Source organism: Sphaeramia orbicularis, chromosome 21, assembly GCF_902148855.1.
Source record: "Sphaeramia orbicularis chromosome 21, fSphaOr1.1, whole genome shotgun sequence".
Classification (NCBI taxonomy): Eukaryota; Metazoa; Chordata; class Actinopteri; order Kurtiformes; family Apogonidae; genus Sphaeramia; species Sphaeramia orbicularis.
In genome coordinates this window covers 6,676,810-6,702,283 of record NC_043977.1, presented here as the reverse complement: position 1 = coordinate 6,702,283, position 25,474 = coordinate 6,676,810, and the positions used below count along the sequence as shown (strand labels likewise).

Sequence of the window (25,474 nt, the reverse complement as noted above, 5' to 3'; positions counted from 1 at the left end):
CCATCACAGCCCGTTCTGTAGCTACTGTAAAGGTCAGTAAAACCATATTAAAAACAGAAAAAAAGCCCAGTTAAGACAGATGGGTAGAGTTTGTACTTTCATTCTGCTTTTCCAGGTCCCATTAGTCGCTTTTCCATTGGACATCTGCGCAAAACTTTACCGATATTTACTAAATGTTGAAAAAACAGAAGTGCGTAATGTCGGTTTTTCCATTAAATCAAAAATGCGATAATTTCACATCAGATTCAAATTTATTTGTCATTTCAGCATGTAGAATACACAGAAACAAAATGTTGTACTCAGGTCCCTGACTGTCAGCAGCATTTAGTAAACAGTATTAATTACTGATAAAAATAATGAAATAATAAAATACTGATATAAAAAACAATAACAATACACGCCCCCCCAAAAAAAAAAAAATTACCGAAAATAACTAAAAAGTTTTATTTGTAAAGTGCCAATTTGTTTATTTATTATCGCAAGCAGACACAAGAAGTCATTCCATAAACATGGCGACGAACGTAAATATGGTGTTGATTTACAGATATATTCGTTATTATATATTATCCCTCTATCTCATACTAAATTAAAAATGATTGGGTTTCCTGGTGTGTCCACACATACTGTGACATGTTTCTTCTTCACTTGTTGTAACGTACATCAACAGCCGTTTTTTTAATTCACTTTTCTCTAGTTGCGAAAAAAGGTCTTTCCATTGCAGTTTTGCGTGATATACCATTTGCGCTACCCCTGAAAAACCACCTCTCGCCAGCGCAAAAACTTTTACCGAAAAATGAGACTTTTGGCAAGATTGTTGTTTTTTCATTAGGTAAATTTTTATGCGCAAGTTATATTTGCGCAACTTGAGGGTCAATGGAAAAGCGACTAGTGACTCATGCAGAGCAGGTTTCATGTTTAGTTTAGCTGAGTTCATTTCAAATATGCAACAAAACAAGGTAATCCTACTTAGTCCTTATAAATGAAACCGATTATAAGAAAACAAAACAAACAAAAACCTATAGTTATCCATGAAAACAAAGTATGACTTCATTTGCACATTCGAAAAGGAGTGTTCCAGGTAATGGTCCACATTCATCAGTCCATGATTTTCACAGGTTTTTGGAATTGTTTTGAAATTTAAACCTCAATTCTAGTTTAGTTCAGTTTATTTATTTATTTTTTTTACTTAATTTAATAGAGTAGAATGGAATAAGTTTTACTGTCATTGCAAAATACTATTGTACAGTGCAACAAAATTTGCACTGGAAAAAAAATCTAAATCTTACCAAATGTATTCTTCTCAGTTCTAGTCCAAATATCTCATCACACTTAAAAAAAGACAGAATCACCTCAAGAGTAACTTTTCAGTGAGATAGAAGAACTGATTTTTAGACAATAGATCTGGAAAATCTGACTTCAAGAAATCTTACCAAGATAATTTTCACTTGTTCCAGTGGCAGATATTTTCGCTTGAATTAAGCAAAAAAATCTTGAATTATTCAGAAAACCTCCCATGATTCAACAAGAGCGTCTTCTGTCAAATATGTGCGCCGGAGACTAAACAGACGGCGGTTCAGTTAAAACACGAGGCTGCGCTCACAGCCAGCGTCACCAGTCTTATTTAGGTAGATTTACACACAGCTCTTTCCATAATTGAACAGTTTTTGGTCTGGGTGTTTCCTCCTCGTCCTGCTCAGTCAGCAGATTCACAATGAGCCCTGGGGCCGGTCGAAGTGTGTGTGTGAATGAGTGTGTGTTGTAAAGACACACACACACACAGTACTACAGTGACCTGGTGCATGTACAGTCCAGGACTATGAGGGGATTTCCTTTCCTTAATGACTCTGTGATTGACTGACAGACTGACTGTGGAGCTCAGATAATGACGTTTACATCATCAACGTCTGTACAATTTCCTGATCCAAATCCAGTCTTTAGTCATTTTTGCATCAGACTGGTACAGGGGTGTTCAACCCATGGCCCCTGGACCAAATATGGCCCTTTAGCCTCTCTGTGGTTCACTGCGGTTTTGTCCAACAACACAAGGAACATTTGGAATAAACTGAATGAACCATCATTTATGTATATGTCAAATCAGCTGTCAAAGTACACCATGTGGACAAAAGTATGTGGACACGTTGAATTCAGGTGTTTCTTTTCTAACAGGAGTCTGGGATACAAAACAATAATGACAAATGTCAGAATATAGTTTTATATTGGGATAAATATCATTGTATTGGTTAGTTTGGTTTAAATTGTTATCTTTATTTCCTAACTGACTTCACTTCTCTCAACATTGATTTTTTTTTAACCATGACTATGATTTTAAATGTTCTTCCTCTAAATTTCTAATATATTTTTCCTGCTCTGACTGTAAATAATAATTTTCTACAACAACTAACCATCTACTTTCTTCACATCTCACTGAGGAAGAAAAATCTACCATTAAACTTTAAGGAAATATTGATGTTTATAAACTATGTGAACAAAAGTATTGGGACACATTATGATTTGAGATATAAACATCAATATAAGGATATAATATAAGATCAATAGAAAAGAAACACCTGAATTCAAAGTGTATGAATACTTTTGTCCATATAATCTCTCATTAAACTTGAAGGAAATATTGATGATTTATCTCAAATCTTCATGAACAGGACATCTTACAGCTGTAGACATGATGTGTCCCAATATTTATGTCCATATAGTTTAGAAACATCAATATTTCCTTCGAGTTTAATGGGAAATTTTTCTTCCTCAGTAAGATGTGAAGAAAGTAGATGCTTAGTTGTTGGACAAAATTATTATTTACAGTCAGAGCAGGAAAAATATTACAGAAATTTAGAGGATGAACATTTAAAATCATAGTCATGGATTAGAGAAAAAAAAATCGATGTTGAGAGAACTAGAAACAAAGATAACAATTTAAACCAAACTAACCAATGCGATGATATTTATCCCATAATATAAAACTATATTCTGACATTAGTCATTATTGTTTTGTATCCCAGACCCGTTAGAAAGGAAACACCTGAATTCAATGCGTCCACATACTTTTGTCAACATACTGTACATATAATTTCCACCGCCTCAGAGCATCGACTACTGACTGGGTCTTGGAAACTGTTCTTATTAAACCATACGTTTGGAGAAAAGAAGGACAGCTTTAACATCTTAGCAGATCAATTAACAGCATACTTAGCTTAATGGTTTTTTCTACACTTCAGCTCATTTCCTTTGTAGCTTTGTGTGGTTTATTTATGTGACTAGTCACTCTTTGCCAGTGGTCTCTTTTCTTTTCTTTTTTTTTTTTTATTGTACCAGCAAAGCAATTTCTTTTTCTCAATACTTGGCTCTTAGACACTTAACTACAGTTCCAATCACACTGGCTACCTTGTGGTGCTTTGTTGCCCAACGAGCTAATGAGCTAATTCTCCGTCAGTAGTTTCCAGACATAAAAAGGCGTGTGGTGTTCAAGGCCCGGCTCTTCTTTACTGCCGGCATGTGTTCAGTCCTCCACCACCCACCCATAGCAGACATTACACTCTGTGGTTCAGTCTACACTCACCATGAAAACCACATATTAGAGGGAGCTGCTGCACATCGGACTAATTGGACATTTAGAGGTTCCTGCTAGAAAGAACTCAGAAGACGGATTCATAATTAGTGGAGTACTTTGAGTAAAATCGTCAAATCAAACCAGGGTTTTGGTTTTTCACTGCGTTTGTCTGATTTTCATTCACATCTGTGGATTCACAAACCATCAGTCCCTTCTCTCGCTGTCTTTTTTTCTCTGTTATGTTGATTTCTTCTTTATTTCCAAGTTTTGTTTTTTTTTTTTAAATAATCTTTTCATTAGGACACATTTTCAGTATATATATCCTCTCAGCACAGGTATAAGCATGTCCAATTTTCCAGTTTTCCAAAATCCAACTAACAACTTACAAAAATGGGTCCCAATGTCCCAATACTTTTGGCCACCTAGTGAACACATAGTGAACATGACCTCTTGCTGAACTTGAGCCCCAGAATGCACTTTAAAATGGCACTTTACTGCTGTGCACTTTAGAAATAATTTTTTTTTGTTATTTATTGGTAATTTTTTAGGGGGGCGGTTATTGTTATTGTTTTTTATATCAGTATTTTATTATTTTATTATTTTTATCAGTAATTTATACTATTTACTAAATGCTGCTGACAGTCGGGGACTTGAGTACAGTGTTTCGTTTCATGTATTCTATATGCTGAAATGACAAATACATCTGAATCTGATCTGAATAGTGTATTAGTGCAGGCGTTATTGTAGCGTTTTGGTCATGGAGGAAAACTCTGCATTTCTGTACATGTCCAGACTCCAACTGCAGTAAACAGAGGCAGCTTAAATGCACATAAATGCACATGTGAACGTCAACAAACTAAATGAACCTGCATCCAAAGTGTTTCCATGTGCAGCAGCTGAAGCAGGACAAAGACTCAGAGATAAGAAATAAAGTTTTGCGATAATTCGTTCTTCTGAAATGGGCAGAACACAACTGAAAGAAGTTCACATTAAAGTCACTTCCATTTATAACTTAAAACTGTTGAAAATAACTTAGAAGCAGTTTAGTTTTCAGGCTCTTTAAACAGGTTTGTTTTCTCTACAGCAGGAATGTCAAACTCATTTTAGTTCAGGGGCCATTTGTACCCAATAGACAAGACCAGTCTAATCACATAATAACCTATAAATAAGGTCAACTCCAAAAGCTTCTCTATGATTTAGAGTGAAAAAAATAAAATTATATAATGAAAATGTTTACATCTACAAATTATCCTTTAAAAAAATGTGAATAACATGATCAACCTGAAATTTCTTAAGAAAAACAAGTGCAATTTTAACAATGGATCTACAAAAATATTTAAAGGAGTGATATTTTGCTTTTTTAAATGGAATTCTTCATTTTCCCACATTTCCCTGTGGTCTCCATAAACTGTAAATGCTCTGCTTGGGTCTGAATTCTTCATTCATTCAACTCCACAGGTCCGTCTTCAACCCTATTTCTGAGGAATGACACCAGAAAGGTGGTTTGGAGCGCTGGCCCTTTAAATACACATGAGCCACTTCAGGCCCCGCCCCCTCCAGGTTGTCAGCTGTGCTGCTCTGTCCTGTTCAACCAACAACTGAACATTTGAGGTAATGGGCTCCAAGTTTGGACAGATTTTCAGTTTTTACTACAACCACTGCTGCTGATAAACAATTATGTCGTACTCGGAGAAATGTTCGTCTGAAGTCTGGACCTTATATGTGCAAATGTTGTGACGTAACTAGTTATAAAACGTAACAAATTAAGCAGGAATTCAAACAGGTTGAAGAAATCCACTTGATTTTTTGCCAGAATGAATATAAAGATAGCTTTGCAGCACCTTTAGGGTTCAAATTCAAACTTTTTGAAGCATTAGGGTCCAAATACACAAATAAATGAACCACAGACTAAGAAAAGTGGGTTTGGAGAAATATGAGCCCTTTAATAACAGGCAGAATGTTGGTGAAATTACACTTACTTCTCATTAAGACATTTAAGGTTGTTGATATTTGTTCAGGTTATTGACATTTTTGTGAAAGGATAGTTTGTAAAAGTACACATTTTCATGTAATTTTATAAAAAAAATTTGGAGTTGTCATTATTTATAGGTTATTATGATTGTAACACTGAACTAAAATCATTTTGACGCCTTTGATTGTTAATATCTTCAGTGTAATTTTTTTAAATTGACTTTATTGGAAGCAGTTTCACAGGCAACTACATAACAGTGCAATGTGACAGAGAAGACTTCCATTCTTTCATTCTTTCTTTTTTCCCCTCCCACAATTCCACCCCATCCTGAGGCAAATCCAATATTAACATATGAACAGTACAGAGGTCATACAACAAATACATCAATAATGAAAATGTTGAGATAAATAAGTAAATAAAATAAAACTGAATTTAAAAATAAGAAAAAGAAAAAGAAAGAAAAAAAAAAGGGAGGGGGGGCTCAGTCGTCCTAATCAGGCAGAGATGTCAAGGTTTCAGTATAATTTAAGGGGGGTTAGTTTTTTTGAATGACTTTAAGGTTGCTGCTGCAGGGGGGCTTTTTTAAGGGATAATTTTTGTATTTGCCAAACTCATCCTATGGGCCAGACTGGACCCTTTGGTGGTCCGGTTTAGGGCCACGGGCCTCATGTTTGACACCCCTGTTCTCCAGCCTCAGTGAAGAACATTGTGTAAGTCAAACCTCGGCCAAGTCAGTCTGTAACGCACTTTTATTCCAAGTGATTTTTTTCCTTGTCTTCATTCAGTCGTCCGACACATTGCTTTTTCTGCCGCTTGGGGAATATAAGTCAGTGTTCTGAACAGTCTCCAAGAAGTGATCCCTTATAGAAATACGACTAAGACGTTAAAAACGGTGTCAGTTTCGATTTTTACTCCCGTGTGTTTGGAGAAACTTGGCCTGTGGTCGAAGCCGCAGATGCTGTAATATAAGATTAAAAATAATAAAAGTGAGTGTAGGGATGTCCACGAGGTTAACGAAGTCGAGACGAAACCAAAGGTGAAGTTTGGAGAAGCTGTGTGTGTGTGTGTGTGTGTGTGTGTGTGTGTGTGTGTGTGTGTGGTCGGCTGTTTTAAGAGTTCTGGCAGAAACAGGAGTCTGAGAACATTCCTCTGATTTACAGGGAGGTAAATGGAAGCAGCACAAGCCAACATTTGCACACTCAACCACCTTCACATCCTCCTTTGTAATTAATTTACCCATGATGCAATAGAAGACAAGAGTCAGACCTCTAATGCTGCTTTTCCCAAACTTATGATCGGAGTAAAACACTTAACAACGAACGAAACTTAGACATGAAACAACAAATTAACAAGCAAAAATTCAGATATTCTATTATAATGAAATAATACATTTGCAAGAAAAAAAAAAAAAGAGGTAAAAAAAATCACAAATATAAGATGAAAACATGCATATTCTGAGATATAATATGTAGGTCTGGGGAAAAATGACTATTAAAACTAAATGAGGTTTGGTTTTCACCAGTTTGTTAAATGACAGTGGATGGAGATATTTGTTTTATGTTCACTTATTGATATATTTTAATGAAAAAGTCTATTATTCTTGTGATTTACATGTAGTTCAGCTTGAAATGAAGTCATGTTTTGAATAAATCTGATGTAGAAAACTGATTTAGTTGCTTTTGTAGATTCTATCAAAGTAAAATCATGCCTTTCTTCCCTACAAACAGTTTTTTAAGCTTTTGTGTTTTAGGGGAAAAAAGAACCTTATTGTTTTTATATTGTGTTAAAGCCAAAAAAGCAAATCCATGCAGTTTGTGGTTGTAGACACTTGTTTTTATGTTTAGTTAACTATATATTTTTCCTGAAAAAAGTCTTTTTTCCCCATTTTTCCATTTTGACATAATAACCTTTGAATTTACTCTGAGCTTTTATGAACATCTACATGAGCAGTGAATTAAATATAGGAAAATACTGAAATTAGTCAAAAATTCTATGGATAAAAGAGGCTAAATTCACCATAAAGCACAATTCTAGATCTTTAAGGTTTAATGTAATAAATGTAAATAATCTAGAGTGTGTTTTTATAATGATAACCAACTGGGGTGTGAAAAACAGGGAGAAGTGAGTGGGCGGGACTCAGGCCACATCCCACCAATCACATGACTGGATCTGGAGAGAAGCCTCTGCTCACATGTGAAAGCGATCAGTGGTGTCGACCCTGGAAAAACACACACACACACACACACACACACACATACACACTTGGCTAAACCTGAAGGACTGGCTGGAAACCTGGAACATCGGAACACCTCGAGAATGTTCTCCAACCAGAACGCAAAACAACGTTCCCTCGGGGCCGGACAGAGTGTGTTTGTTTTCCAGGTCAAACATGATCAGTGTGTGTTTGTGTTCAAACAGTGTCAGCTGTACACACCTTCCATCACACATGAAACTTTCTGATTTGTTTTTTTTGTTTTGTTTTTTTTTGCAGGGTTTTGATTATTTGGCTTAAAGACTCAATGACACAAAAGGTTTGAGATATTTTCTCCTCATAGTCCAAGGCTCAAACATCAGGGATTCCTGGTTTCCTCTATTAAAAAAAAAAAAAAAAAAAGACTGCGGATACAGAGAATATCCAGGTTCAGCACAGTTCTAAAATAATGTGGAATACTGTTCATCATGGGTCAAAAGATGAAACAAAACTCGTTCCAACGTCCCTGTATGTCAGTGTCATGTTGTTTTGTTTTGGGTTTTTTTGTCATGTTGTTTAGAGTCCTGTGGTCTGGATGCAGATCAATCTAACAATAGAAGTGGGCGGGACTTTCACTGGACGAGAACTCTAATGGGTTCTGCACACAGCTCCACTACTTCCTGAACTTCAAGCAGCTCCTTTATTTCCTGTCATTCATTATTGGACACACTGATTAATCCAGGTGTGTCTGATACTTGTGGTTATGATACTGTGGTCAGACACACCTGGACTGGGAATAAAGGAGCTGCTTTAAGTTCAGGAAGTAGTGGAGCTGTGTTTAAAATCCATATATGACTTCAATCAGTGATCAATAGGAACTATATTGATATCTGTAACCATTTACATGTTATAAACCATCAAAATATGAAACATTATAAGTAAAGGCACATTTTTAATATTTAAAAAAATCATCAAAAAAAAAAAAAAAAAAATTATATATATATATATATATATATATATATATATATATATATGTCAGATTTTGTCAGAACTACGAACAAACTTTGTAGACATTGGTCCTAGGAAGATACATTAAAAAATAAAATTAAATTTAAAAAAAGGAATCTGATCAGTAGTTTCGGAGAAGAAGATTGTTGAAATGTACACATTGATGACCTTGAGTTTGACCCTTAAAGGTCACTCAAGGTCAAAGGTCATGGACCCAAATGAAAGTCCACATATGACTTCTATCAGTGATCAATAGGAACTATATTGATATCTGTAACTGTTTACATGTTATAAACCATCAAAATATGGACCACTGTATGTAAAAGCACAATTTTTATATTTCAAAAAATTTGTAAAAAAAAAAAAAAAAAAATTAAATAAATGCAAAATCTAAATTTCTCAAAACTGAACAAACTTTGGAGACATTGTCCCAAAGATACATATAAAATTTGAAATGAATCCAACCAGTCCATGCGTGAGAGAAGACGTTTGAAGAAATTGTTAATGAAGACATGAGCAAAAAACTTTGCTTGTTTCATTTTCACTCAGCGTTTTGTGAAATTCTTTAATTTCACCATCAACACATTCAAGATAAATAAGGAACGTATTTAAAACCAAAGGAAAACAGGAAAACCAATAACCTTTCCCTCTCGCTACTGAAAATCATCCTGGTGGAAACACTGACAAACTTTTAGTGAAACAACTTGTTCATTAATAAAATCCGTTCTGGTTTTCGGTCGAATCTGACAGTTGGCATCGACGAAAAACACGAAGTAGGAGAATAAAAGAGCAGCAGCTGTGGATAGATGAAGACGTAGCTGTTATTAGCCAGACTCCGGACATGAAGCCTTCTGGGATTTGACTTTCCCTGTGTTATTTTCCCAGAGTTCCACACCCATAACAGCACAGAGATGAGAAACGACGCTTGTATTTACACAACTAAGAACAAACGGCAGCGCTGAAGCCAAACAGGTGGTGTGTGTGTGTCGGTGTGTACATATGTGTGTGTCTGCCAACCACGAGGTGTGGATTGAAAAAGAGATGAGAGCGGAGCAGATGTTGTGATCGCTCAGTCATCTAAAACCTGGACCGAACCGGCAGCTCGGCGGCGCTCGGTTCACGTCCAACACTCAGGGTTTCAGGACCTAAATTACATGTCGCTTCCGTCACTAGCGTGAATGATTAGAATGAGTCTTGCAACAATATTGTGGCTTTTGTTTCTGTTTTTGCACTGAGGGTTTGGTGTAATAATGAGATGCTAAACTACGTTATTGTTTGGCCCCTAAGAACCCTGAATCTGTAATTTCGGATTTCTTCGTTGTAGCCCGGTGCACAGATTGTCTCGCCCGTGTGAGGAAATTGTTTCACAGCCTCGAGGCCAGGTCAACGCGCCTCATTGTGAAATATGAAAACAATTCATGGGCAGAAATGGAAAAGCAATTTGTGTTTGTGAATTAAAGCTGATGTTTAGAGCCTGGAAGCCCAGTTACTGACAGTGTGTCATCTGTTCTTAGTCTACAGTTTTAACAGAATAAACGAGCCTCTACACACATGTGCAACAACACTTTATAAGAAACTGAAGGATGAACTACACCTCTGATCAGTTATTTTTACCTCCGCCAAGGAGGTTATGTTTTCATCGGGGTTTGTCTGTTTGTCTGCAAAAAGTTATGGATGGATTTTGATGAAATTTTCAGGAAAAGTTGATACTGGCACAAGCAACAAATGATGACATTTTGGTGGTGATCTGGATGGAAGGAGGACTGATCTGCTTTGGTGGAGGTCTGGTTTCTTTTTCTTACTTTTTTCTGTTTTCTGATCTACTTTATGTTTGTTCTTGAAAATTAAAAAAAAAAAAATCTACAAATAAAATATATATATAACAAAGGTAACAATAACCCAAATAACTACTGGTTATAACTGAGGTGTGCACAAGAGCATCATGTTAAACCTGGAGGCAGATGGAGGAGAGCAGCACATACGCTCACTGGCCACTTTATTAGGTACACCTGGTACTAGCGAGGTGTACCTAATAAAGTGGCCGATGAGCGTATACCGCTTTTATTTTTAAGGAGGAAGTAAGAAAACCTCATAGGACGTAACCTCTGAATAGATGGGAGGGTGCTTTTCGATTTCTTCCCGTCTGACCGGAGTCATGCGCTGGTGTGTGTGTGTGTGTGTGTGTGTGTGTGTGTGAGGTCCAGTGGAATTGAAAGTGTGTCTTTTGTGCGCTTGTGATTGTGTGTAAACAGCTGTGTTCAGTGGACTGGAGCTGATGCACTCTGTTGAATATTTTATCTCCCGTTACAACTCAACACTTGCTAGTGCACAAACACACACAAACACACAACAATGCACTCATGAGCGAGAAGGGAAACAAAGTCAGTTTTGTCTCCAGTCAACTGTGCTTTTCTGTTTTTTATTGTTTTCATTTGCAGAGCCACTGCACGGTGAGTGAGATCATGTGTTTCTAACGTCACTTTGCTTAGCGTGCTCACAATTACAAACCAGACAATGTGCAATTTACCCAAATCGACCCGCTCTGAGCCACCGACGCACAATGCGGCCGTGTGTGGTGTTTAGGATGGTAGCAGGAACAGATGCTGCCGTGTTCATGTACAGTGGGAGTGAAGTGTTCTGGTGTCTAATGCACAGATTACATCCAGAAGGCAAACATCTGGAGTGCAGACGCAGACGAGCGGAGCAGCAGACCGACACTGACGCAGCTTCAACCCACAGCCAACGCAGACGGGAGAGGGGTAGACAGGACTGGCTAGACCCAGACCAGGACCATGACCAAGACAAACTAAGGCGAGAACAGGACCAAGACACCGCAGAGACTAGAGGGTATCAAGACCAAGACAAGACCAAGACACTACAGAGATCGAAGGGTATCAAGACCAATACCAAGACAAACTAAGGCAAGAACAGGACCAACACACTCCGTAGACCAGAGGGTATAAAGACCAAGACAAGACCAAGACCATGACACACTAAGGTGAGACCAAGACACTGCAGAGACCAAAGGGTAGCAAGACTAAGACCAAGACCATGACACACTAAGGCGAGACCAAGTCCAAGAGCAAAAACAGACTAGAGTTAGAATCAACATGACATGATTATTACTCATATAAGTTGTAGAACAGAAGGCACTGGTGTAAAGTGTCCTGACTAGTTCATATTATTTCTTCTATTATACTGTCCTTATGTTTTGAAGAGGGTGTGTGATAAATAATGATACTATTCTGTGATGATGCGATTTTTGTACAAATCCCATTGAGACCGCTATGTCTGAGACTAAGACAAGACTGAGACCACAAAAAACTGACCCCGAGACCAAGACCGGTTTTGAGAACTACATCACTAGCAGACGGACACAGACTTGATGTGTACGATGCCACTAATGTCCATAAAAACATCTCTCAGAGTTTGTCTGTTTGTGTCCAGGTCTGTGTTATTCTGTCACTGTAAAGCAGAGCTGTCAAACATATGGCCTGTGGACCAAAACCGACCCCCTAAAAGGTCCAATCCAGTGCAAACAACACTGAAGATATTAACAGTTAAGGTGTTCAGGGGCCAAATACAGAACAATGTGATCTAAAGTGGATCTGACCAATAAAATACAATCAGAGTATCTCTACATTTTTCTCTGTCTAAGTGTAAAAACATGCAAAAGTAAAATGTACATTTTACTACACTACACTTACACTTACTTATACATATTACAAACTATCCTTTCACAAAAAATGCAAATAACCTGTGAACAACCTGGAATTTCTGAAGTAAAATAAGTGCAATTTTAACGATATTCTGTTACGGCATGTTTAGTATGTTTGTAGATCCACTGTGATCTGTGCGTTGTAATGTACATGTGTAAATGATAAACTGAGACAGAATATTGTTTGTAAGAAATTTTAGGTTGTTCATGGTTGTGCACATTTTTTGGTGAAGGATAGTTTGAAAATATAAACATTTTCACAATGTCATTTGACTTTTTTTGCACTAAAACAAAGACATCGCTGCTATAACTTGCATCACTATTTATAATATAATCAGAGACAAAAAACTACAGGGAAAAGAGTAAAGTAATTTCAATACGCCACCTTTCACGTCCTCTCATTTGGGCCACAATTAAATAGAAGAGTAGTTAAAATGGAAAGCACACGGCTTAATTAGTAAAAGTGACTGTAGACAGAAGTAAATGGGTGTAATTGCAGACATAATAGCAGCGCTGTGCTCCTTTTCATCAAGTTTAGCCATAATTTCACACAGAATCCCAGTGGATCAAAGGTGTCAGAGGGTTCCAGTTTCCCTTCATCCTACAGTGTTTCTGCCCGAGTCACTTTATGAGTTATAACACATACTTATCTGTGTTATCAGTGGAATCACTGCAGTGTTGCAATGTCAAATGTTCTAAAATGTATTAATGTGCATTTTTTCACTCACTTCCGTTAGTGTAGAAATTACCCATTGTTTACAATGTGCCGATTTTATTGGCTGGATCAGAATTTAACCCTTTCATGCATGAATTATGAGAACCTTAGTTGAGTTTTTTTTTCCTGAGTATTTTTATTCCTGTTTAGGCGTGAAAAAAACAATGCGATTGAAATTTTTTTATGAACCTATTTTCCATGGAGTTACAAAAATGTCCACTCAGCTGGACACCATGCATTTAATTTTTGAAGCAAAAACAAACATGTATTTAAAACCCATTATCAGAAAGTGATATACTGTGTGAAAACTATGAAATAAAAACATTTTTCATGCAGCTAATCTGATGTTTTCTCACATTTTAGCATACTCTAATACTAGTTATTACTCACTTCATGCAAATAATATGCAAAAAAAACCCAAAACTTTTTGATAAAGAAAACTGTTAATTACAGTCTAATAACAATTAGCAATTGATTTAACACATATTACTGCAGATCAGGTTGATCAAGAACAGTAAAGTTACAGTAATGGTATGAATTACAGTGTATGGGATGATGCAGAAGTGTCCACTGTGTTGGCTGATATGGAACTAAAACAACAAAACCCATGAATATACAAGAGAACAGCTGGAGGAGAACTGTCCACTGGAGTGACCACTATGCATAAAAGGGTTAAAAAAAAAAATCTGCAAAAAATGAACAACTTTTGAATTTTACAACATGAAGTGTAAAGTGTACATAATATGCTCACCTGAAGGTTAACTTTTTTATTACTTGAGTTAAATTAGAATAGAATTGGTGATAATGACTGAATTTATTTAAATTCACAGGCGTTCACAGCAGAATCTCTTGTTTTTAGAGCATGTACTCCTATTTTGAGGAAGTAGCAGAAGTTTTTAAGTCAACTCAAAAATGACATAAATCAACTTCAAATCTTTGGAAATTTAACAGAGAAAAGCTACACGAAGTTAAACCCTCGCTCTTTGTCTGTATGTGGATCCATATTCATATTAAAAGCCTCTGCAGTGAATAATGATAAAGTATTTCATAAAAATTCTTTGAGTCGTAGTGGTGGTAATTCTCCCACAGTGGGGGTTCGCTGCTGCAGAACATATAAAAATAAAACTGAGCTGGATTCATTAAAACCAGAATTAGACTGTTTTATCTTCTACATTATTACAGTATGGTGGTGTCACGCCTTGGCCTTTCCTATTGTTCAGGTTTTAATCTTTTTAATCTTACAGCTCGACTTTATATTTCACATATTCCAGAACAAACAGTGTGAGGTCAAAGGTCACGTCCAATTACCTGTCTACGAGCTAAAATTAAACAGGAAGTCCACTCGTTTCCAGACCTTCCTACAAAAACAGAAGATGACCCCTAAATTAAGGAATATACAAGTGGTGCCAGGCACAACAAACCCCGCCCCTCGCATGTATTTCACCCATTATAAGTAAGATTTTAAAAATTCATAAAAAATTTCAACTTTGACCTACTGTTCCAAAAATTTAAGGAGATCCATTCTGGGTCAATGGCAGTCTATAAAGTCAGTTTGGTATGAATTCAACCAATAGTTTTGCTGCTACAGATATTGGAAATTTCACCCATTATAAGTAAATAGAGAAAAAAAAAAGTTTTTAAAAATTCATAAAAAATCTGAACTTTGACCTACTTTTTCCAAAATGTAATCAGATCAAATCATTCTGGGTCACTGTTAATCTATAAACCACATTTGGTATGAATTCAACCAGTAGTTTTAGTTAACAAACTAGGGCTGTTAGAAAATATCGGTTCTGCAATATATCGTGATATTTCATTTCAGAATACTGTATCGATATTAAAAAGTACTGTATGAATATTTTTAAGTATTAATTCAAATGCAGATATGGTGGAGGTCCATTTTTGTTTTTTGTTTTTCTTATTTGTTTATATTTTATTTATTATTATTTAACACTCTTTTATGAAATAATGTTAGTTCCTTTGTTGGGATTGCACAAAAATAATGTTCTGATGTTAGTTCTGAACTAATAGAATATAAACATTTGAACAGGATTTTAAAGTGTAATGTCTGTAAAACATAATTTAAGTTTTAACGCAAGAAAATTTTGTGATACAGCATTAGATCCTGTTATGATCAAATAAAAATGTGTTTCGTATTTGTACATATTTCTGGTGTAATTCAATTCTTCCAGGAAATCATCTTAAAAAAAAAAAAAAAGGCCTTTTTAACAGTATCATGATATATCGGATACGTATTGTGATCCTAGTTTTGTGATTTGTATCCTATTGCCAGATTCTTGCCAATACATACCCGTATAACAAACAAACCGAACCAAACACAATACCCCTTGCCTCCACTTCGGGGGGCAGGGTAATAATTACATTTCTCATCTAGAGTACTCAAGAACATTTTAACGAGGCAAATATCACATCTTTGGCCAAAAAAAGCCCCACGCTCTAATTACGGTTACCGTAATCAGAATGACGGTGAATGGAAAACTGGGGCGCCGGAAACACAGTCGTCCACAAAGGGTTAACTGCAGTGAATATCCAAAGGAAGGGTCTGCATGATCTTGGTGAAACCCATGTGGGGGCTTTGTTTTGGTTCGTCTCAGCCCTACCCATCATTTCCAAGCTCCTGGACAGTCCTGACACATCTAGGATAGACTGTTCCTTGTGGTCTGTGGTTCTAGTGACAGGTTCAACTCTGCTTTAGCACCGACCGCCTTCTCCACGTCCACTGGGAACAGGTATCCACATATGTGTCACTTCCTGTCCTCGTCCTCACCTGTCACATGTCACAACCAAACCAAACCAAAGCACTAAGATCTGATGGCAGGAGAGCACAGCGATGTAGGGTTATGAACACTGGTACACTATATGGACAAAAGTATGTGGACATGAAGAATTCAGGTGTTTCTTTTTTAACAGGGGTCTGGGATACTAAACAATATTGACATAATATAGTTTTATATTGGGATAAATATCATTGCATTGGTTAGTTGGGTTTAAATTGTTATCTTTGCTTCTAAAATGCCTCAGAGATGGTTTTGACTTCATTTCTCTCAACATTGATTTTGTTTGGTTTTCATGTTTGTTTGTTTTTTTTAAATCCATGACGGATTTTAAATGTTCTTCTTCTAAATTTCTAAAATATTTTTCATGCTCTGACTGTAAATGATATTTTTCTACCACAACTAACCATCTACTTTCATCAAATCTCACTCAACTTTTAGGAAATATTGATGTTTTTATCTCAAATCCTCATGAACAGGACATCTTACAGCTGTAGACATGATGTGTCCCAACATTTATGTCCATATAGTTTAGAAACACCAACATTTATTTAAAGTTAAGTGAGATGTGAAGAAAGTAGATGGTTAGTTGTCATAGAAAATTATCATTTACAGTCAAAGCATGAAAAACATTTTAGAAATATAGAGGTAGAACTTCTAAAATCATAGTCATGGATAAAAAAAACAACAACCTATACATACACTATATGGACAAAAGTATTGGGACACCTTGAATTCAGGTGTGTGTGTATATATATATATATATATATATATATATATATATATATATATATATATGTTATAGGTTATTTTTTTCCTAATACACTAAATTATACCAAAAATGTGCTAAAATACGATAAAAAACAACAAATACATTAAAATGCACTAAAATACATAAAACAAACACAAAAAACACCTTAAGCTACTCAAAAATACACTAAAATTAAATCACCATTAAACTTTTAGGATATATTGATTTTTTTTTTTTTTTTTTTTTAATCTCCAATCCTCATGAACAGGACATTTTACAGCTGTAGACATGATGTGTCCCAATATTTATGTCCATACAGTTTTAACATCAATATTTCCTTAAAGTTTAATGGGAGATTTTTCTTCCTAAGTGAGATGTGAAGGAAGTAGATGACTGGTTGTGGTAGAAAATTATTATTTACAGTCAGAGTATGAAAAATATTTTAGAAATTTAGAGGTAGAACATTTAAAATCATAGTCAATGTAGAGAGAAATTCAGTCCAATTAACCTCTGAGGCATTTTGGAAGAAAAAGTAACAATTTCAACCAAACTAACCACTACAATTATATTTATCTCAATATAAAACTATATTCTGATATTTGTTGGTATTATTTTGTATCTCAGACCCCTGTTAGAAAACAAACACCTGAATCCAACGTGTCCACATACTTTTGTCCATATGTATCCGTCGTCCGTCCTGCTGGTGTTCTTATCCAGTGCATCATTATTCTGCAAAATTCACACAGTTTTCCTGTTAAACAGAGTTATTTTCTTGCCGTCGCTAACAGGCTCCATCCAACACTAAACTATTGTTACTAATGGTGCGACTGAAGCCGAGGACAGAAACATAAAGAGTAATGGTGTGTGATTCTCAAAGAGCTGTTTAAACAAATCCTTAAGTAAGAGAAAGGAAGCCTTATTTTCTGCTTTAATTGAAGACAAGATGGCGTGTTTATGAAAACCATAACTCATCAATCACGCTATACTGAGACTAATCCTTCACAACACAACAGCTACATGTTACTACACACAACGACACACACTAATACACAGCTGGCCACTATTAGAGAACGTCCCATGACCTAGACATGTTAATCCCTGCCCAGACATGCTGCAATACCTCCTATAGAGCAACAAGATTAACTTCACACAACACAGTCATGTACAAAGACAATGGAGAGTTTTATACACACACACACACACACACACACAGTCGTTACATATGCAAAACAGATTAATGCTGTAACATTCGACTTACTCATGTTTCCTTTGTAATTATGTTCTTATATCCTGTAAAATTATGTATATGTGACCCTGTTTACTGTATATACTGGGAAATATTGCTCTTCAATGCAGCTGCTGAATAATTTATCTGAATCATTTGCTTTCAGTGTTGTGCGTTATAATATGGATGTTGGTTATAATATAAATGGCGGTGTGTGGACAATACAAATTAAAAAAAAAAAAAAGTTGTGATATTAAAGCGATTCTGTGTAGTGTTGATGTTCCAGAATCAACGCTATGTATCCACATAAACTATAAAAGTCATTGTTTCTACACTTCCGTATTATGGTATCATCAGGTTTTTGTCTTGAAAGTAAAACTCATAGATGCTTATTATTACTAAAGTATATTAAACCAAACTAACAGATGGTTTTAACAGACAAAAACTGGATGAAACCAGTATGAAAGATGTTGAAACTAAACTAAACTAAACAATGATGAAACACAGGAAATTTGGTGAAATAAGTCTAAAAGATCGTAAAACCAAACTATTTAATGATTAAATCAGACTTCAAAGATGACTAAACTAGACTGAAGTAGAGTAAAACCAAACAAAGAGATGGTTTTGACAGACTAAAAGTTAATAAAACCAGTATAAAAGATGGTAAAACCAAATTAAAAGGTGGATAAAATAAACTAAAATGCCTTCTACGCATCTGTATTATGGTATCAAGTTTTCTTCTTCAAACTAAAACGCATAGATGCTCATTTTAAGTTTCTAAAAATAACACTGTCTTATAATGTTCATGTGCTGTGTCGGCTGATAGTTTACATTATAGCTCTGTTAGCTTAGCTCTGTTAGCTTAGCTCTGTTTTCAGACTGAAAACAGCCACAGTAAAACCACTAATCACCTCTGTTTTCTCTTCGGGTTGTGTTGTCAATCACTGAACTAAAGATCTGTTTGAATCCAACAAACAAGGTCAGAACTGTCACAGTTTAGTCTGAACAGCGGATCAACAAACGGCAACTTAGCAAAGATGAGAACATCCCATAATAACTGTATACCTTCATAAGCCTCAGAATCAAACTCACCCGTGTAGAAGAAACGCTGACATTTAACTATCAAACCCCAATGTGTTCATTTAGAACTGAAAACAACAGCTTCTATCTTTATCACTTATTTTCTTTGACTCTTAAGTTGTTTCTTTACAGTTCTCATCCCATCTGGTCACTGACAGAGTGACTCACTACTCCCTCTAGTGGTCACACAATTCCTTCGGTCCATCGTTAATAAATTCACTTCATATCTCTACGGTCCCGTACATTGGCATCTTTGGCGGAACTTCACAACTCTTTATTCTAATATTTAGCGAATTTAAAAAAAAAAAAATTTGACAGTAGAAATACTACATATAGACCCTTTAAAATGCACTTTAACTTGTATTTCTTTCACCTTCATTTCATGTGTAAATATGCATCTGTTTCTCACACTCAGGCTGCAGCACATTCAAGAAAAAGCTGCAATTTAGTGTCAATAATGAGCTAAAATAATGACGCAATAATGCAGATTCTGGCTCATATTTAAAACTGATACTGGTCCATACTGGGCTGTTCTTACCGGGCAGGTCGCAGCCCAGGACTTCCATCCTCATGCCGATCCCAGCAGGCGACCACCGCTCTGGAAACACTCGGATGTACTGGGACACGATCTCATCAAACCTACGCACCTCTGGGGTATCGTAGTGACTGTTCCCCTCGAAAATCTGCAAAACAGCAAAGAGTGAATATTTCCAGATGTGAAATGATTTGTATCGAACAGATTATGTGTTTTAAAAGCGTAGGATGATGATGTGTCCAAGTGACAGAGTGGATTTTGGGAGTTTTTCCAGGGAAGGATCTCCCCCTGTACATACAGGATGTTCTGACATTCCACAGATCAGCTCATCTATAAATGTTCAATTCTGTGTGATCCAATGAACTGAACCGCAACGAAGTTCACGACTTCACAGGAAACATGTTATATATGAGCTGTCGACTCCACTACGACGCATGAGTGGCTTCAAACCTCTGCTACTAAACCAGGCTTCCTACAGGGTTCTACAAGTTAAATGTTAGACGGTTTAAGACCTTTTTAAAACTACTTAGAACAGAATTTAACGTCTGTTTCATGACCATACTGGCAAAAATGTGTGACTCCTAGAATTTAGGAAAATGTATTTATTTACTCCAGTGCCTTTATTCACACTGTTCCCGGTCGTTTCTCACTGGTGGCTGCAAAATTAACAATAATGTCAGTACAAATTGTTGGGTTGGAATTGAGTTGACTAATGTTACTTTCTTTGCAACGTGGACATTTCAACACAAGTTTATACCAACATAACTTAAGACTGACAATATCAAATTTAATATCTTTTAAAGACTTTTTTAGAGGAGTGACATTTTGCTTTTTTTAAATGGAATTATGCATGTTAAACATTTCCCTGTGGTCTCCATAAACTGGAAATGCTCTGCTTGGGTCTGAATTCTTCATTCATTCAACTCCACAGGTCCATCTTCAACCCTATTTCTGAATAATGACGCCAGAAACAGACTGATCTCATGAAATCGAGTTGTATGTGATGCCAGTTTATTGCATTTGGCGTGCTATATGTACGCATTTTCATCCTCTCATGTGTTACTTAATGCCATTTGATGGTGTGTCAATGCGCTAGCTGGTAATCGCTAATCACTCTAATCGCTAACTGCTAACCCTAACTCTAACCCTAACTGCTAATCTCGCTTGCTGCTAATCGCGCTAATTGCAGCTAACCCTAAACGTAACCCTAACCACTAATCGTGCAACTGGCGTGTTATTCTACGCAGTGTAAATATACACGCTGAAAGTTTATAATACGTACAGATAACATGCTAATTAAAAGTGACGTGTTATCTGTACGCAATTCATGACATCACATTACCAGAAAGGTGGTTTGGAGCGCTGGCTCTTTAAATGCACATGAGCCACTTCAGGCCCCGCCCCCTCCAGGTTGTTGTATGTGCTTTCTGTCCTGTTCAGCCACTTGTGTTTGTTAATACAGCCAACAACTGAACATTTTAGGGAATCGGCTCCAAGTTTGGATGTATTTTCAGTTTTTACTACAACCGCTGCTGCTGACAAACAGTTGTGTTGAACTCGGAGAAATGTTCGTTGGAAGTCTGCTTATATGTGCAAATGTCGTGATGTAACGAGTTATAAAGCGTAACAAATTAAAACAGGTTGTAGAGATCCACTGGATTTTTGCCCAATATAAAGATAGTTTTGCAGCAGCTGGAGGGTTCAAATTCAAACTGTCGGAACTATTAGGGTCCAAATACACAAATAAATGAACCACAGACTAAGAAAAGCGGGTTTAGACAAATATGAGCCCTTTAAAGTATTAAATTCAGATTTGTAAATTGAAGATTTTTAGGACTTTTTAAGAACTCGAAGAACCCTGTTAACACATAAGAACTCAAATAAAATCAGTTCCTGTCACCATCCTGTTACCTGTCACTGCATAGTTAAGTGGTTTTTACTGCATTAAATACCAATAAAAAGCATTAAAAAGCAAAACAGTCCTGGTAAAGTTTTGCATTTTCATCACATTAATTTCAATTAAAAAACAATGCTGCTGCAGAATGGCGACGCTGTCTTTCCCGTGCTGATTAGGCAATGTCACAACACTAATCAGCGTTTTTTTTTTTTTTCCTTTTGTTTTTTTTTCTCCTTGGGCAGTGTGACATGTGCCATAAAAAACAACAACAGAGTTTGCTTTGATTCCCAAACATTTCTGCAAACGCCTCCAGCAAAAACACAAGCTTTCTTCCAAACCGATGACAGCTCTAATCCTTTCAAAATGCAGATTTCTGAAGCTGTAATTGAAATGTATCCTCTGTCTTCCACCTTTTAAAAGAAATATACGATGAATTTCCCCCCCGATACTTATTTGTGAAGACAGGCAGATGAGAGAGGACGAGTTTTTACAGAAACCAGGCGCTTAGAAGTACTATTAAAGCGTTTTAAGCTGTAGTCTCAGAGTGGAGAAGGGAGAGTAAAGTAGTCGTCTCCCAGAGTCAGACTGCCAGCAGAGCTGAGTGGTGATGCAGAGAAGACATTTTTAATTAACACCCATGAGAGACAAATAGAGGATGAGTGAACGAGAGGATATAAGACAGAAGGAAGCAGAAAGACGCAGTAACAGAGGACTTAAGAGGGAAGCACCGAGAATGAGGACTGAGGTGATTAAATTGAATTATTATCAGAGCCCAGGCTGTAATAAAACGGCTTTTTTTCCCCTGAAAATGACAAAGCTCACAGACCGAGGTGCAAAGAGGGACTGAAAGACAGTTATAAATACCCTGAAAATGAAGCAGAACTGACAGAGACCAGAGTGGACGAAGGACAGTGGACATGTGTGCATACAGGTCTGGGTTTTCTTTAACTCTTTGGTCAGATTTCAGTCTTTCCATTCACGTAAATAAGTCCAACAGGCTTCAAAGTTATTGCGTTGAACCAGTTTGAACCATGTTTGTTGGAGTTATTATACACAGTGCACAAAAATACACTAAATACCACAAAAAATGCACTAAAATACACCAAGAATATGCTAAACTACACTAAAATACAAAAAAAATACACCAAAATGTGCTAAATTACACTAAAATGCACTAGAATACACCAAGAATATGCTAAACTACACTAAAATACACAAAAAAAACAAACACTAAAATGTACTAAAATGTGCTAAAATACACTAAAATGCACCAAAAACATGCTAAACTACACTAAAATAACATCAAAATACACTAAAATAGACAAAAAACAGCAAATGGAGGACAGTGGACATGTATGCATACAGGTCTGGGTTTTCTTTACCTCTGGTCAGATTTCAGTCCTTCCATTCACATAAATAACAGTCCAACAGGCCTCAGAGTTACTGTGTCGAGCCAGTCTGAACCATGTTTGTTGGAGTTACTATACACTAACATACACCAAAAATACACTAAAGAACACAAAAAATGTACTAAAATACACCAAGAATATTCAAGAAAGAATATGCTAAACTACACTAAAATACAAAAAATAATGCTCTTAGATATACTTAAACATGTTAAAATACACTAAAATGCACTATAATATACCAAGAATATGCTAAACTACACTAAAATACACAAAATACACTTACATGTACTTAAACATGCTAAAATACAATAAAATGCACTATAATATACCAAGAATATGCTAAACTACACTAAAATACAAAAAATAATGTTCTTAGATGTACTTAAGCATGTTAAAATACACTAAAATGCACTATAATATACCAAGAATATGCTAAACTACACTAAAATACACAAAATAATACACTTAGATGTACTTAAACATGCTAAAATACAATAAAATGCACTATAATATAACGAGAATATACTAACTACACTAAAATACACAAAATAATACTCTTAGGTATACTTAAACATGTTAAAATACACTGAAATGCACTATAATATACCAATAATATGCTAAACTATACTAAACTACACAAAATAATACACTTAGATGTACTTATACATGTTAAAATACACTAAAATTCATTATAATATTCCAAGAATATGGTAAACTACACTACAATATACAAAAGAATACACTTAGATGTACTTAAACCTGTTAAAATGCACTAAAAACAGTGAATGGAGGACAGTGGACGTGTGCGTCTGCAGGTCTGGGTTTTCTTTACCTTTGCTAACCCCGTCTTGCTGTCGGTGATGTACGTCCAGTCTCTGCCGTTCAGGCTGTGAGCCAGTTTGTATTTCCGGACAAAAGCTCTATTCTCGGTGCTGGTGCTCCCCTCCAGCCCCCGAGCCCCCTGGGTAATGATGCCACGGACCATTTTGGGCACGCCGAGATCCACCTGCAACACACAAATCAGTCTTATGACTACAGGCTACAGGGTTTCTGCAGGTTTAAGGACGATGGATTTAAGACATTTTAAGATGTTTTTTTTTCCCAGCGTCTTTGGTCAAATTTCAGACTTTTCATTTACCAGTATAAAACATGTTTGTTGGAGTTATTATACACAGACATGCACAAAAAATACACTAAGGCTACGTTCACACAGCAGGTCTTAATGAGCAATTCAGATTTTTTTTGGGTGAAATCCGATTTTTTTTGTGTTTGTTCATATTCCACATTAAATGCAACTTCTGCCAGTTTTGAGTCTGAACTGAATGTGACCCTGAAGTGACCCACATGGAATAAAGAGGTCCTGACGGAATACGTGACCACGCAGATACGCACTGTGTTTACAGAAGGAAATATGTTTTTCCCATCGCTCCTCCTCCTGGGACGCAGAATTCTGACGTTTGTCGCATTTCAATGACGTAAAGGTCGGATAAATGCGACCTGGCCGTTCAGATTGAAGTCACATTGCAAAATATCAGCTACATTTCGGATTTAGGACCACATATGAAAGTGGTCTGGCTCGGATTTGAAAAAAATCTGATTTGTGCTGTTCAAGCTGTCTTTAACAGATCAGATACAGGTCACATATGAGCAAAAAAATCGGATTTGGACCACATTTTTGCCTGCTGTCTGAACATAGTCTTAGATAAGATAAAACAATAGAAAAATTAAGAGAAAAATTTAAAAAATACACTAAATAACACAAAAAATGCACTAAAATATACCAAATATATGCTAAAATACACAAAAAATACACTTAAATGTACATGATAAATACACTGAAATATACACACCAAAAAATTGAAAACACATCAAAATACAAAAAATAAATTGAAATTCAATAAAATACACAAAAACACCATAAACACACAGAAAATACACTAAAATACACAAAAAATGCACTTAAATGTACTAAACATGCTAAAATACACTGAAAGACACAAAAAAAGGAGAACACCTCAAAATTAAAAAAAAAAAAAACACTGAAATTCCATAAAATACACAAAAAAAACACCTTAAAATACACAAAAAAATACAGTAAAATATACCCTAAATACACAGACAGGGTACAGTTGTGGGCCTTTTTTACTTTTCTATTTTGCTGTTAAAATGGACAGAATCGCTGAATAAACGTCCCAGTCTGCAGCTCAGTGTGGCGTCGAAAGCAGGAATCACTTCACATCCCGTCACACTGAGTCGTGATTATTGTGAAATACACTTTTATTTCCTTGTCGTCAATAATCTTCCCTCCAAATGCCTCTGAGAACCAGCGCTTAGGTGTTACGTAATCAGGCTGAACGGCCTCAGGCTGCAGCTTTGTGTTCTGACGGATTACACAGAATGACTCTTATTCCATCATCTCAAAGACAACATCACCTCAAGTCAGATTTATGGATCACATCTGATTGTTTTCCTTTGGGTGTCCATGTTATTTATTTATTTATTTTAATGTGGCCAATATTAGATTCCTGAACACTTTTATATCATCTCTACCAATAAAATACTTCCACACATGGTGAAAACATGGTACTTTCAATTTTTTATTTTTGTTTTGTTTTA

The 25,474-nt window shown here is 36.0% G+C and overlaps 1 protein-coding gene across 2 annotated transcripts in view; it reads right to left on the bottom strand.

Moving 5' to 3' along the window:
• Window positions 1–25,474, bottom strand: part of LOC115412168 (neuropilin-2-like) — a 208,172-nt gene that overhangs the window by 40,710 nt on the left and 141,988 nt on the right. For both annotated transcript variants that reach the window (XM_030124508.1, XM_030124509.1), the window contains exons 10-11: window positions 23,691–23,864; window positions 19,556–19,700 (exon numbers count right to left, since the gene is read on the bottom strand). In XM_030124508.1, the coding sequence (XP_029980368.1) occupies window positions 19,556–19,700; window positions 23,691–23,864 (319 nt within the window). The remainder of the gene's footprint in view (window positions 1–19,555; window positions 19,701–23,690; window positions 23,865–25,474) is intronic.